Source organism: Schistocerca piceifrons, chromosome 5, assembly GCF_021461385.2.
Source record: "Schistocerca piceifrons isolate TAMUIC-IGC-003096 chromosome 5, iqSchPice1.1, whole genome shotgun sequence".
NCBI lineage: Eukaryota > Metazoa > Arthropoda > Insecta > Orthoptera > Acrididae > Schistocerca > Schistocerca piceifrons.
This window is the reverse complement of record NC_060142.1, coordinates 271873154-271889983: the sequence shown is the minus strand read 5'-3', so window position 1 is coordinate 271889983 and position 16830 is coordinate 271873154. Positions and strand designations below refer to the sequence as shown.

General features: G+C 41.0%; 1 protein-coding gene across 5 annotated transcripts in view; it reads right to left on the bottom strand.

Moving 5' to 3' along the window:
• The window catches only part of LOC124798600 (F-box/WD repeat-containing protein 9-like), a 109941-nt gene that overhangs the window by 11134 nt on the left and 81977 nt on the right, over positions 1-16830 (bottom strand). For 4 of the 5 annotated variants that reach the window (XM_047262068.1, XM_047262071.1, XM_047262069.1 and 1 more), the window contains exons 7-8: positions 15565-15672; positions 211-366 (exon numbers count right to left, since the gene is read on the bottom strand). In XM_047262068.1, the coding sequence (XP_047118024.1) occupies positions 211-366; positions 15565-15672 (264 nt within the window). Of the gene's footprint in view, positions 1-210; positions 367-14891; positions 15459-15564; positions 15673-16830 lie in introns of those variants that run through there. The other variant, XM_047262073.1, reaches the window with a different exon arrangement.

The following is a 16830-nucleotide window of genomic DNA, read 5'->3' as shown; positions in this document are numbered from 1 at the left end:
AAGAAGTTTAAGAAACCTTATTTACCCTCATATCTATCTGTGATAAAGGACTGAACATTAAAATACTTGCAATATTTTAAACAAAGAGGCATTGTACTAACTACCCTACTGTGATATTTTCTAGTATTGTGGAGTGTTCTACTGTCAACAATCTCTTTTGACATAAATCAAGAGTGCAATGAGATTCATGGGTTCAAGCAAAGTACTTACCCCTGTCACTTGCCCTGAAGTCCGTATTAATGAAAGCTGTTCCAAAGGGCAAGATGGTGCAAAAGCTCTGAGAGTAGTATCTGTTGATGCAGTCAGAACAACACCTTCATGCTGCTGAACTGCTGTTACTTGGCCTCCATGTTCCACATCTAAGCTCTGAAACATATAACTATGATGAGTCTTAGAAAACCAGTCATAGTTAATTTATCAGTAGCTTGCATCTGCTGATGTTTTCTATGACTATACTACAGTCCAACTAGAAAAGAAGCTTTAGTGCAATTCTGGGCAGAACTATTGGAAAAACTAAACAAGAAACAGCTAAAGATTATCTACTTACCAACTAATAAAAAAGAACAACTGCATCAGGACAAAACCACACTACTGGGGTAAGGGGAAGGAGGGAGAAGAATATTAAGTATAGAGCACTTGCAAATTTTTAAGAAAGAAATTCCCTCAGTAGGACCACAGAATAAACATCAGTGACAGGCAAAGGAAAGGAAGTCATTCCAAGTACACAATAAGATGGATGCAAGGTGCAGGACCTAGCAGCTGAGAGCTCAGTTGTATAGTACTAAAAAAGCTGGAGGAAATAAATAGATGAGGACTATACTTGAAAGAAGTCACAATATGAAGATGGGTTCATGGTATTCAGCAGTACAGAAGGATGGTGAAGGAAACACAAAACAAGAGGTGCAAGGGGGATGTATAAAACATATTCTTAAAAATTACTGTAAGAGGTTTACATCAGACAAGCATGAACAGAAATAAATATTTCTAGAGAATGAAAGACAGACATGCATTAAGACAGAGATGAAGGAAAGGCCAAAATCTTCACAAGAATAAACAAGGTTGACAGTGAGAGTGCCAGAAAGCCAAGTCCTAACTGTCAACACGTGTGCTCACCTGCTCTATGGATTGGAGTGATTATTCCTCCATTACTTTTCTTCAGCATTTTTTCATTTGTGATCTACCTTCTCCTATTTTATAGCTGGTTCTACCTCTAAAAAAAAAGACATCTAAAAAGTTTGGAAAGATACAAATTGGTCATCCACATTTTTGTTCATGTCTGTAGATTCTACTCGTGTCATTTCTATTTCAATCCATACTAACTGAGTGATCTTCTTCTATCACACACGATATTAACCTCAATTTTTGGATTCTCTTCTATCTATGTTTTGACTAACTAATGATTATAACTATTATCTCCTTCTAATTTTTGACTAATACTTTAAGATCACAATGGCTTTGTTGCTAGCTATAATTAGCTATGAGTTACTATCCTTATTGGCGGCATTTTCCAAAATCTGTGCTTGTTTTATTAAATCACCCCCAAAACTTTGTATCTAAGTATGATACAGATGTCATTAGTTCAAATTACATGTCTTATTTTCTAAGGCCTGTTATTCCTTGTCTATTTTGGTAGAACCTAGGTAAAAATACCACACTTCTCCTACCTAGCATTTCTTCATACTGTGTACTGTTTGTCGTAAGGCACCTTACTGGAGGTTTTGAGATTTACATAAGCTTTTACAAACTATATTGCTGCTGGAGGACTGAATACTAATTTAGTATTGTAGCTTCCCAGCATATTTGATGGTCCAAAACTGCAGTGAACACTTGGTTTAAGGGAAAAGACAAATCATATTTTCTCTGTGTATTAAAAATGCTACACAACCACTGTTTCAAATGTACTAATCTGGAAAGGGGAAAAGTTGAAGAAAATAGTACGGTGTTTATCACGAAAAGGATGAAAACTGCAGAAAGGTTTCAGCTTCATGATACAACAATGAGTAGCATGGTGCATCTTATGGCAACACATGACCCGATACCAACATTTCGCCACTTTTGGGGAGAATGAGGGAAACAATGTTGATTTGTGATGTGGGAATGTAGACAGTTTCTTTATGTGGCTATAGAAGCATATAAGGTAGCTATTACTGCAGCTTGTTTATCATTTCATGTAATGACATGATGTGCCAGAAATTGCCATTTGCATTTCTGTCATCAACCTGCCTGGCAGTGGATATGGCTTTGAATGGTACTGAAATAAATGTGGAAGCAGCATATAACCATCGGCAGATTATTAGAGAACAAGGATGTATGTTTGGTTTTGCATATTTAGCTCCCACATTTTACGAAGGAAGCAATTTAGTAATAGTTACTATTATTAAGGAAAATCATGCAGATGATACTGGACTAGAAAACAGGCAGAAAAAAAGAATATTAGCTCTGAAGACATTCTCTTGTGCTGACTCATCAGATTTGCTCTAATGAGTGAAATACAGGGTTGTGAATACAGTATGTACAATCTTAACTCCACCAACAACTAGGTTCCTGTCTAGGAAAAGCCTTTCATAGTCAACATTTGCACTAAAATCATCAACCAAGAAAGCCACAGAAAAACTGTGGGCAGCCAAAATAAGTCAACTCAAAATAGGGGTAACAGAATGCTTACCAGCCACATAGGACTAAGACTGGATCACATGGAGGTAAATATGTTATGAATGGGTGTTGGCAAGGGAAAACCTAATGAATGTCAGTTTTACTGTTACCGTGATTCTTGCAACAGAGAGAAGTTGCTGAAGGTGCAAGAAAATGCTCTAGTAGTTGTTTCTTGTTACACAGAGACTGTTTGATCTCATTTTTGTATGTGTGTATATGTATAAATTCCTTCTATTTTCTTAAATGAAATTCTAAATTTATAGAATACTATGTGTATGTTTCTGGCATTAGTAAACAAATAGAATAGGGGAAGTCAAATTGAGACAAAATTTCAAATAATTTTAGTATCTGACAGTGTTTGGATTCCCCACTCAGCCCAAGTGTCGATATAGAGAAGAGGTCAGATATACCCAGGCTACATATTCCAGCCACAGCATGCTACTGTGGGAGGTGCCATCTTAGGGAGTATGTCATGTGGAACTGTCCACAGACATGAGACTGTCAGTAAACACCTTGCCTGATACTTATCAGTTAGTCACTCTAGTTAACTGAATCATTAAGTATGGGTCATTGATCAGTAGAGTTTTGACCTAGCCTGTATTGTGTTTTCTGGACCGTTTGGTATACACTTTAAGATGACTTTGCAACAGTCTGGACTTGTTTTAGGTAAACCGTTCACTTTGTGAACATTTGTGGCAGCAGCCACTGCAGCTACAATAGCAACAACAAATGCAGATACAGCAACAGCACGAAAAACAGTGGGAACTCCAGCAGCAGAAGCAGCACCAGCCAGAGCAACAGTGAGAGCAGCAGCAGCAAGAACACCAGTGGCAATACCAATAATAACAGCAGAAATTGCTGTTGCAACTGCTGCAAAAACAACAACAGTCTGCTGTTGCAACTTCATTGTCTCCAACGCCATCGTTTGCTTGCTTCTATGAGACAAACGAGAGATGGGAGGTCTATTTACATTGTTTTATTCTTCACTGCAAGGTGAGCCAAACAACTGACTAAGGATGTCAGAGTGCACTCTTACTGTACTGTACGAAGTAGTGCAAAAACTATGCCCACTCTCGGATGCCAGTAGTTGGATTTTTTATGATGTTTGTGGTTTGCTGACTGACTATTATGATCACTAAACCCACATAGTTGCTATAAGACATGTGAGTTAAGCAACACAAGCAGACATATGCTTGACAAAGTCAGCACAGGGCAGGCCATTTCTGGCACTACATGCTGATTTATTGGGGGAGGGGTATTGTGCCTGACAATGATTTAGATTCCCCACCCAGTCCGAGTAATGATCATACTCCTACCACAGCTTGCTCCAGCAGAAGGTGCCACTGCAGAATGCATGTCAGGTGTGGCCATCCACTGATATGAAACTGCCTATAAATACCATGGCCCAACAATTGCCAGTTAGTCTAGACAGTTCACTGAAGCATTAAGTACGCGCCATTATCAGTAGAGTTTTGACCTTGCCTGTATTGAATCTTTTGATTCATATTGCTCCTTGGAATCTTCTCATATACTTAAGATGACTTTGCTACACTTTGGACTTGTTTCTAGCTAGCTGTTCACTTCATGAACTCTGTCTTCGCCTCAGGAACTGCTTGTTTATTCCAGTGATCTTTGTGTTACTGCTAGTACAAATGGTCATAAACTGTGTTCTATCTAGACAGAGGAGAACAGAAAAATAATCATAATAGGTTGGAAATGCACCATTTTGGAGCTATGGCTATAAAACAGATTATCAGCAAGCATAAGTGTTTGCATTTAAACTACCTTACTGCTGCTAATATCAGATTTGCTAAGTAGCACAGTTATTTATTAAATTAGATGAATATAATGGTTTCAGATGGGCAGTCAAAGCTAAGCTGATTTTAAACTCCTCTCTATGGTTGGTTAAGTCCAACCTGATCGGTGATGTTTCACTATTAAATCAACTATGTTAATAGTACTGTAATGCCACTAATTTGGTAAGATAATAAGCTGAACTGAAGAAAAAGAAATACAGTAAGATAATCAATATACAATACTGAAAGATGCAATGTTGGTAATAATGAAATCAACATGTTTTAATTTTTGATAATGTAGATACAGAAAGATTGTACTTTTATTCTAACAAGTATGGTAGAGCAGAAAGTGTGAAATAATACAATGGTGAAGAATAAAACAGAAAATAAAATTCAAACACACTTTCTTCACAAATCACATTTTTCTAGAGCAAATGCTAAAAATTCCTGCTTCCAACATTGCCACAAAGATGATATTGTTAAAGAAATTATTGATGCAGCCTCTTAGAAATTCTTGGCATGTTGCAAAAGAGTGCGGCAGCCTCAATAATTCTTGCAACCAGCTTGTCACAGGTGTTGAATGTTGTACGGTAGATGTGATCTTTCATAAAACTCGAAACACCAAAGTCTAGTGATGCTAAATCAGGTGATCTGGGAGGCCACACTTGAGGACGACCACACCCAATTCGCCTGTACCTGAACACTTTGTTCACAATCACCTGTATACCAGAGTGCACTGTGGCATAGCTCCATCCTGTCAGGACAACATTCTTCACTGTACACCAAGAGTAGCATCTTCCAACAGGATGGGAAATTTCACTTGCCAAACTTGTAAATAATTGTCGCCATTTAATCAGGGAGGTTGTATGTTAACTACAAGTTTCCTAGTAAATATAACCCATTCGTAAACATGATGAAGTAGGGAAAATTTATGTTGTTGGGATGCTGGTGCTGCCTTAGTGCCCAGGCACAAAAATTTGTTCATTGCATTTGTGGACTGTTGCTCTAATGCCAGCTGAAGACACTGCTTCAAAATGATTTCATATTCCTTCAACAAATTCTAGAGTTCTCACTGTTCTTTGCCATCCTGTATCAGCCATTTATGGCATAAACATGTCCGTATCTGTCAAGCAATGTTCCACAGATGTTAAGGTGCCGATTCTGGTAGCCTTCTGCTTGTGAAATGTTCAGCATACCACATTCTTGCATCACCAGCAGTCCATCTCACTGCTCTGTAAGCACTGAGAATGTTAGATAGCTCCTCGTTTGTGTGCATGTTCATGACAACTTCCAGTGGGGTACAATAAATGGCAACAAGTGAAGTGCGGCACAACAACCAGAGCATAACACAGTTGCAGCTTAACAATAAAGGAAATTCTGGGTGGAAAAATACTTAAAATAAGAGAAAGACAATCACTCACCTACAGCGGACCAATGCATGGAGCACAGGAATGCGTAACATGAAACAGCATTCACACTAACTTTTGAGCAACAACTCTTTTTCTAGTACAAGTACACCGACACACACACACACACACACACACACACACACACACACACACACTCTCTCTCTCTCTACCACATAGACACCCAAACGCACACTCCTGTGGTCATGGATGGAAAAGAGTAGAGCACAAAAAGGTGTATGACGAGGAAAGAGTGGGGGGGGGGGGGGGGAGGAATGGAGAAAAGGAAAGAGTGGAGGGAAGGAAACGTGATGATAAAAAGGCAGCAGAATGGCAAGGGAGAAGGGTTGAAAAAGGGGGGAGAGGAGAAGAGTTGAAAAGAGGTAGAGTGAGAGAGCGTGCGAGAGCGAGAGAGAGTGCGAGAGTGAGCAGGAGCGCGCAAGAGCACACGGGAGAGCGGGAGCGAGCGGGGAGGGGGGAGAGGGAGATGGGGAGTGGGAGAGGGAGAGAGCGAGAGGGAGAGAATATCTGCACGGGGGTAGAGGTGAGGGAGGAAGATTAGTGGTAGACAGTAGTGCATGATCCAGATGGAGAAAAACAGGTTAGCGGAAATTTAGGCCATGGGATGTTAAGAGTGCAGGATACACTGCAGAATCACTTCTCATCTTCGTAGTTCAGACAAACTTGTGCTGGAAGGGAGCATCCAAAAGGCTCGCATAGTGAAGCAGGGTATGAAGTCGTTTGTGTTGTGTGCTGCATGTTCAGCAACTGGTGGTCAAGTTCGTGCTTTGCAACAGTTTGGTGGAGCCCTTATGAGTGGGTAGACAGTCGGTTACTTGTCATGCCTATATACACACATCAAAAAAAGTTTTGCACCACTTTGGTTCTGAGAGTTCAGGAACCTGTACAAATAAGTTGGAATAGAGATCAACATAAACATCATTTCCGCCCTTTTTATTGTTCATGAAAACCACACATTGCATGTTGTATCACCATACAGCGAGACCTTCAGAGGTGGTTGTCCAGATTGCTGTGCACACAGGTACCTCTGATACCCATTAGCATGTCCCCTTGAATTGATGCATGCCTGTATTTGTCATGTCATTCTATCCACAAGTTCATCAAGGCACTGATGGTCCATATCATCCCACTCCTCAACGGCGATTCGGCGTAGATCCCTCAGAGTGGTTGGTGGGTCATGTCGTCCATGAACAGCCCTTCTCAGTCTACCCCAGGCATGTTTGATAAGGTTCATGACTGGAGAACATGCTGGGCATTCTAGTCGAGTGATGTCATTATCCTGAAGGAAGTCAATTCACAAGATTTGCACAATGGGGACGGGAATTGTCATCCATGAAGACGAATGCTGCCAATATGGTTGCACTACCAGTCGTAGGATAGCATTCACGTATCGTGCAGCTGTTATGTCGCCTTCCATGACCAACAGCACTGTAAATCAGCCCCACATAATGTCACCCCAAAACAGCAGGGAACCTCCACCTTGCTGCACTTGCTGGACAATCTGTCTAAGGCGTTCAGCCTGACCAGGCTGCCTCCAAACACGCCAATGATTGTCTGGTTGAAGGCATATGCGGCACTCATCGGTGAAGAGAACGTGATGCCAATCCTGAGCGGTCCATTCAGCATGTTGATGGGCCCATCTGTACTGTGCTGCATGGTGTCATGGTTGCAAAGACGGACCTCACCAAGGACGTTGGGAGTGAAGTTGCGCATCATGCAGCCTATTGCACACACTTGGATTCGTAACACAACACCCTGTGGCTGCGCAAAAAGCATTATTCAACAAGGTGGCATTGCTGTCATGGTTCCTCTGAGTCACAATCCATAGGTAGCTGTCATCCACTGCAGTAGCAGCCCTTATGCGGCCTGAGTGAGGCATGTCATCGACAGTTCCTGTCTCTCTCTGTATCTCCTAGAAGTCTGAACAACATTGCTTTGGTTCACTCTGAGACGCCTGGACACTTCTCTTGTCGAGAGTCCTTCCTGGCACAAAATACAGGGTTATTACAAATGATTGAAGCGATTTCACAGCTCTACAATAACTTTATTATTTGAGATATTTTCACAATGCTTTGCACACACATACAAAAACTCAAAAAGTTTTTTTAGGCATTCACAAATGTTCGATATGTGCCCCTTTAGTGATTCGGCAGACATCAAGCCAATAATCAAGTTCCTCCCACACTCGGCGCAGCATGTCCTCATCAATGAGTTCGAAAGCATCGTTGATGCGAGCTCGCAGTTCTGGCACGTTTCTTGGTAGAGGAGGTTTAAACACTGAATCTTTCACATAACCCCGCAGAGAGCGTGGAGGCCATGACATGAATTGCTGATCATGATCTCCACCATGACCGATCCATCGGTTTTCCAATCTCCTGTTTAAGAAATGCCGAACATCATGATGGAAGTGCTGTGGAGCACCATCGTGTTGAAAGATGAAGTCGGCGCTGTCGGTCTCCAGTTATGGCATGAGCCAATTTTCCAGCATGTCCAGACACACGTGTCCTGTAACGTTTTTTTCGCAGAAGAAAAAGGAGCCGTAAACTTTAAACCGTGAGATTGCACAAAACACGTTAACTTTTGGTGAATTGCGAATTTGCTGCACAAATGCGTGAGGATTCTCTACCGCCCAGATTCGCACATTGTGTCTGTTCACTTCACCATTAAGAAAAAATGTTGCTTCATCACTGAAAACAAGTTTCGCACTGAACGCATCCTCTTCCATGAGCTGTTGCAACCTCGCCGAAAATTCAAAGCGTTTGACTTTGCCATCGGGTGTCAGGGCTTGTAGAAATTGTAAACGGTAAGGCTTCAGCTTTAGCCTTTTCCGTAAGATTTTCCAAACCATCGGCTGTGGTACGTTTAGCTCCCTGCTTGCTTTATTCGTCGACTTCCGCAGACTATGCGTGAAACTTGCCCGCATGCGTTCAACCGTTTCTTCGCTCACTGCAGGCCGACCCGTTGATTTCCCCCTACAGAGGCATCCAGAAGCTTTAAACTGCGCATACCATCGCCGAATGGAGTTAGCAGTTGGTGGATCTTTGTTGAACTTCGTCCTGAAGTGTCGTTGCACTGTTATGACTGACTGATGTGAGTGCATTTCAAGCACGACATACGCTTTCTCGGCTCCTGTCGCCATTTTGTCTCACTGCGCTCTCGAGCGCTCTGGCGGCAGAAACCTGAAGTGCGGCTTCAGCCGAACAAAACTTTATGAGTTTTTCTATGTATCTGTAGTGTGTCGTGACCATATGTCAATGAATGGAGCTACAGTGAATTTATGAAATCGCTTCAATCATTTGTAATAGCCCTGTAACAATGCGGATGCAATCGAACCGTAGTGTTGACCGTCTAGGCACCGTTAAACTATAGACAACATTAGCCATGTACCTCCTTCCATGTGGAACTGATCGGCTGTCAGACCCCCTCTGTCTAATAGGCGCTGCCCATGCATGGTTGTTTACATCTTTGGGTGGGTTTAGTGACATCTCTGAACAGTCAAAGGGACTTTGTCTGTGATACAATATCCACAGTCAAAGTCTATTGTCAAGAGCTCTGGGAACCAGGGTAATGCAAAACTTCTTTTGATGAGTGTAGGATGATGTACAGCGATTGCAGCATAGCTGATATGTAACATGGCTGCTTTCACATGTGCCCTGGTTTTTATTTGGTAGGAAATGCCTGTGACTGGACTGTGATAGGAGGTGGTGGGTGGGTGTATGGGACAAGTCTTGCTGCTGGGCCAACCTCAAGGGAATGATCCAAGGGGTGCAGGATTGGGAACAGGGATAGACAAGGATATTCTGAAGGTTGTGTGGGTGGCAGAACACTATTTTGGGGGATCTGGGTAGGAATTTAAATCCATACAGCCTTGGCACCCATGGTCGTCGCATCTGCAGTGTCGATCAGCTCCTGTCGAAATGTACCGAGGCCCTCACTGAGGCCTTCACAGACCATAATTATCCTTCTAACTTTGTCCAAAAACAATGCCTCGTGCCTTATCATTCCAGTCTCCCACCCCCTCCTAAAGTCTCACCACCTGGCCACAGAGGAGCATTTCCCTCATAACTCAGTACCACCCAGGACTGGAGTAAATGAATTACATTCTCCCCCAGTGTTCTGACTACCTCTCGTGATGCACTGAAATGAGAAATGTCCTACCCCTGTCCTTCCCACTCTTCCCACAGTGGTATTCCACCATCAATCGAACCTATGCAATATACTCGTCCACTCCCACACATCCCCAGCTCCCATCCCCTTACTTCATGGCTCATATCCCTGTAATAGACCTAGATGCAAGACCTGTCCCATACATCCTCCCGCCGCCACCTACTCCAGTACGGTCACACTTATCCCATCAAATACTGGGCTACCTGTGAAATTAGTCATGTGATTACAAGCTTAGCTGCAATCACTGTGCTGCATTCTTTGTGGGCAGGGACAACCAACAAGGTGTCTGTCCGCATGAATGGCCACAGACAAATTGCCGCCAAGAAGTAACTGGACCACCCTGTAGCTGAGCACACTGCCCAACACAACATTCATTTCAGTGACTGCTTCACATCCTGTCCATATGGATCCTTCCCACCAACATCAGCTTTTCTGAATTGCGCTTGTGGGAACTCTCCCTGCAATATGTCCTACGTTCCCTTAACCCTCCTGACCTCAACGTTCATTAATCATTGTTCTCACCCATCCAGCCCCTTCCCTGTTCCCACTCCAGCACTACACAGCTCTATATTCCATCAATGCACCCGGTCTTTTTACTTCTCCTCTTTTCCGTTACACCCCACCTCTGCCTTGCCCTCTGCCTAACCTCCCGACTGTACATAGCCGCCCTATCCTCTCTTCACCTTGTCCCTGCATGCTTCCAAGCAGCACTTCACCATCCCCAACCCCTACCCTGCTATCCTTCCCCCTGCCTGCCCCAGCCTCCTCCTTACCCTCACCCAGTTGCCTCTCCCATCATGCACTGCTGCTGCTGCTGCTTGCAACATGGCTTCAGCTGCCAGAGACTGCAGTGATGTGTGTGTGAGTTGCATTTACATGTGTGTGTGTGTGTGTGTGTGTGTGTGTGTGTGTGTGTGTGTGTGTGTGTGTGTGTGTGTGAGAGAGAGAGAGAGAGAGAGAGAGAGAGAGAGAGAGAGAGAGAGATCTGTTTTTTACAAAGGCCTTATTGGCAGAAAGCTTATACTGTGACAGTCTTTTTGTTGTGGCTATCTGCAACTCAGCATCTCCACTATATGATGAGTGGCAACTACCTTTTCATAATATTGTTACATTCCTTCCCGGATTTTATGTTGTTTAAATTTTAACATAATTTCATTTACAAATGAATATAAAACTAATCACAAATATGAAAATGTATACATATTAAACTACATAAGTTAATTCCTTGTTTACTGTAGCCAAGTAGTTTATTACTATGCAGAACTCGTATCATACATGTTAATTACATAATACAAAAGTTATATGATACTGCAAATAACATTAACACCAAATTGTTCTGCGAAGTGGTTCACCAAAGGAATAAAGGAGTTGATGAGTGGTAAATTCTTTAGGTATGTCTTAAACTATACTTTATTAGAGTTTAAACAGTTTTTTCATTCCTGGCAAGTGACTGGAAATGTGTTGTTGCTCACTAGGAGAGAGGCACGGGATGGCCACTTACACCATCAGTGCCAGGCCAAGCTGAGGCTCCCATGTGGGAGGTCACAGCTGAATCACCGCATGCACCTGTCAAAAGTAGTTGCTACCAGAACTTGCTTAGTTCTGTGTTTGAATGCGTGACATGTGGTCAGTTCCAAGTGTTTCTTGTCTATTTTGTATTGGATTTTCCAAGGAAGGTGCAAAGAAACTAAACATACCATCAGAAAGAACAAAATGATTGGAACATGATGAAACTTGTAACTAAAATTGTGAACATAGTTCAAGAAAATGCTTTATGTAACTTTCATTTAGAATAAAATTAATTATGGCTCATAGGTTTAAACATAGCTTGTCAAGGCAAATCAACCCATATATGTAAATTGGTCAGCAAAGTAATATTTCATCGATGGGAGACATTTTTATACAAACTTAATTAAAATGAATTGATGAGAAATACAAAGCTGCCATTGTCCCAGGAAACACCCTCCGGCCTGGGTGTGTGACCTGGCAGCAGTTTCCTGGAGGATTTTCCTGTTGCCTCGCAAGCCAGATGACGGAGTACAGTCGGGGGTATGCTTTCCTCCACAGCTATGGCTCCCGGCTCATCACTACGTCTAGTGTCCTGCCTCCCTCCCTGTTGTCATTCGCAGCCTCACTTCACGACAACGGTGCAGTATTTTGGGGAGGGGGGAGAATATGCTGGCGTATGCTGTCGCCAGCACACCAGGTGGCAAAGAGGTTGTGAGAAGATCGACAGTAGTCGCAAGCAATGCGCTTATGAGGATAGAGGCCAAAATCAGACTCTCAGGCAATGAGCAGCCAGCACCCTCTTGACTGCTAGTATTTAAATCTGCACCACAGACCGGAGGGCCAGTTCCCCAGTCAGTCATCCAGTGAGTTGACGAGTTGAGTCATCAGTAATAGCCCAGTGGGGGTCACATACAGAGTCAATTAGAGACTCTGTGTCAGGCAACACATAGCAACCAGAGTAGTGTGCATAGCAGGACATGTACTTCACCAGCAGTGAGGCTAATGTGCACTATCATGGAAGAGACTGTACCACAACATCTGGACTATCTTAAGTAAGTTCTTATTCTTATGAATACAGAACCCTGTTAATAAATGCGTACTGTTGTGTTACAGAAAGTGGGTACTGGCCACTAACCAACATCCTCACCTTGATTCCCATGGTACAAGCCTACAGTGACTGCGCGATGACAATAATGATTCTCTAAAGCAGAAGGCACTTACAGACACCTGCTGGAGAGTCAAGAAGATAGCCTTTCCTTACGGACAAGTGTAATGGATGTAGCAGCCCCAGGCAATGCCCTAAGCATTAGGAAGGCATCTCTGACAAAAGAAGACTGCCCTTCAGACAAATACGGAAAAAATACATCCTCATGTGGAGAAGAGAATCCTTCACCTCAGACATAACGTTATGCAGTCCAGCAGCCGAATACTGCATAAACTGAAAGCACAGCAAAAATGCTTCATCTGCCTACATCTATTAGACAAAAAAGTGATCAAACATGCTGAAAAAAATGCTAAGTACATAGTTCAATTACTAGTAACAAGACTTTTTTAATGATCAAAACTTTTTGTGTGGAATCAACAAAATTGAAAGTTTGGTGATTAGTCTCACAAAAACTGTAATGTAATTTATCGTACAAAAATAAAAATCGCTATAGGAACTCAAGGTGGCAATATCAACAATGTAAGAAATGACAGATTTCTACTTACCGTAAAGAAAACACATCAAGCTGCAGACAGGCACAATTAAAAGACATTAACAAAAAGCTTTCAGGCACTGCTTTCATCAGTAAAAGAGAGACACATACTATTTGCACACAAAAGCAAGCTCACCTCATGCACACACAACTGCCAACTCCAGCATCTCAGGCTGGATGACATTCCGGCCCAAGATGTTGGCGGCCGTGTGTTTGTGAGGTTTGCTTGTTTGTGTGTGTGAATGGGTGTATTTCTCTTCTACTAATGAAGGCTGTGACCAAAAGCTTTATGTAAATGTCTTAATTGTGCCTGTCCGCAATTCTTTTATAAGGTAAGTAGCAATCTGATCTTTCTAACCTTGTTAAAAATCACAATATCTTAATAAATATTTTCTTATTCATTTTCTGTTACCAAACACAATATAATTTCACAAGTCTGTTTAATACTAATGTTCTGTATTTGTTTAAAGGTTCAGATCTTAAAGACCCCTTTTGGGCGTTTTTCCCAGCTCCGGCAGCCACGCATCCAGGGGTTAAATTGTTACTAAATTTAAAACAATATTCTTTTTAATCAACTTTGATGATATTTTATCATCATTTTATTATTAAGGGATTTTATGGTAGACATTACTACTTCAGGTGTAGTGAGGGTCATAGTCATGATACTGCAATTGCTTGTAGAGATAGGTCTCAAGTTTTCCATGACAGCAGTTACTGAGCATGACAACCCCATGCTATCAGTAACAGTAACAATGCCTGTTAAAGAGCTTTGCCACACTATATAATCTGTCGCCAGTGTATTAGTCTTAAAGTTGTCTGCTTCTCCTTGTCTCTGGTTCCATCAGTTTTCTCAGTCACTGTATTCCATATTGTCTTTATTTTGTTGTCTGATATGGCTTCCTTCTTTTTATGATTATTTTTGTTTGATGCTTGGATTACTTTCTTGAATATTCTGCAGTACACCCTGTAGTGGACATCAGAACTGTTCCTAACTAAAAGACTAAGTTTCCTTTTTGACCCACATGACACCTTTAATTTTTGTATATTTCAGTCTAAATTGAGGTACTTATATGGGAAAATGGTTTTCATTTAAGGCAACTACTTCATTAACAGATTTATATCACAGGATTTGGAAACAACTCTCCTGTTGACTTCTTAGTGCAGTTTACTAAAACGGCCAATTTTTGCTTCATTAACTACACTCTTGAACTAAGTTTTTCTAGATTCTATAGCCTGATCAGTATCAATACTTAACCTGAGGAACTTCACATCATGGTCTGAGAGACCATCAACTACTATTTTCATAATACAATTCTAAATTATCCATGATTGTATTATCAATGGTTGTTTTTGAATAATTAATTACCCTGGTTCAAAACTTTAAAACAGGAACTAAAGTGTAGAATGAGCTTAATGATTGCAATGAACTCATAATGCAAAGTTTTTAAAGAAATCTTTATTATATCACCAGCAAACACATAACAAAACTATGAAATTGGTCATTAGAGAAAATTTTAATGTTGTTGTTATGTCAATCAGCAGTTGCTATTAATATTATATTAATAATTTTTAGGTTAGAACCATCTGTATGCATGCAGATGATCCTAACCTAAAAATAATCATCGTAAAGGTCACTAGAACTTTGAAGGTACTTATAAGTATATTAATTCCTTCTCATAATATTGTTACATTCCATCCTGGGTTTTCTATTGTTTGATTTAAAATTCTATTTCTGTCGCACATGCTTCCGGGTGCTGCATCAAACAAAATTTATTAATCCTGTGGTCCATGGTTTTAACTGCCGTGGAAAGCTTTTAATGGTCGCTTCTCAGCAATTTTAAATCAGTCATGAAGCATGCAAATGCATGGTGTGCACAACACCAGTAGGGTGTGTCCACTGCAGTGGACTGTGTGCATTTGCAAACTCAGGAGTGGTTGAAAACACCAAAGAGGTGACCAGTTAACAGCTGTCCACTGTAGTGGATGCTATGTGCCATTTGGTTCTTGATAGTTTTCTTAAATTGACAGAAATTTTTGATCAATCAGGCAACTCTTCTTTTCTCCATACTTGCTCAAGTAAGAGGTTAATTTAAACTCCCTAGTAATACTAACTGAACATTTCAATAGTAAATTCAGGGAACATGACTTCATATGCATCTGGTGAGTGTAACAGATTGTGGCATGAATGAGGCCTGAAGCAATGTACCTGCCTGGTTCAGAGACAGAAAGGTCACATTAATACTGCTTTAAAATCAGTTTTCCTTTGTGTACATTACAGATGGTAAATTTAAACAGAATACAAATACTGATAGTCACCTGAACTAGTTTCAGTTGTCCACCAGTAGCATCAAACAACCACACATACCCTTTCGAATCTCCAGCATACAAAGAATTTCCTCGAACTGAAAGGCATGTTGGGTATGACTGAAAAACAGTAAAGTAAAGGACATCACAAAACTTACAATACTGAATGACAAATATAACAAATTTTCAAATAAAAAAATTTAATAAAAATAAATTACAACAAATACAAGAACAGTTCTGTACACTGCTCCAGCAGTTTGTAAATATTGAAATTCCTGTGTAACTATTACTGAAAAGTAAAATTAAATGAATATTTCCTACTTTCTGTGGATTATACATTATCATGAGCAACAATAATGAAAAAAAGGAGCTAGATACAAGATAAGTGTGTAGTTGTGATAATAATAAAAATATTTTTTGGGCTTGTGATGTTGAGGTCTTTGGTATAAATACTACAGTGTGATGAGACAAGTGGAGTTAAAATCATCAAAAGGTTGTAAAAGCTGTACTGAACATCCACACAGACAACATAAATGTAATAAAAATTTGTTCGGCCAGTTCTTAAAAGTTTTGCTAAAAACAGACAGAGCTCAAAAAAGAAGGGATTACTATACTAACATATGTGGCTTGCTGAACAGTGATAAAATTTTGAAAGTTTTACTACACTTCACGAGTTGCAACATACAGCAAAAATTCACATTTTTTTTAAAACTATTTATTCCAGTTATGGACCACAATATTTTACACTAGGTAAATAATTATGCTCAATGACAACTTTATTATCCTACAGTGATTCGGATTCCCTGCCCAGCCTGACTACATATTCCAGCCGAAGCTTGCTCCTGCATGAGGTGCTGCTGCAGCCACAAGCATGTCACATGGTGCTGTTCACTGATGCAAGAGTAGCTGTAAATACTGCAGTCACACACTGGCCAGTCAGTCTCACCAATTCTCTGAAGCCTTACATATGCGCCACTGATTAGTGGAGTGTTTTGATCTCCCGTGTACTATGTTTTGATTTGGATTGCTCCCTAGACTATTTGTGTACACTTAAGAGGACATTGTTATGCTCTGGACTTTTCTTTGGCTAGCCTTAAACTTCGTGCACCCCACCATCACACACCACAAAAAGTCTGTTTGTTCCACTGGTCTCAGTGTTAATGCCAGTGGGTTGATCGCAAAATTTATTCTATCTACGTAGAGTGGAACACAATAGTGGTAATTGCAGCTGAAACAGCAACAACAACTACAGCAATAGGATGGAAAACATTGGGAATT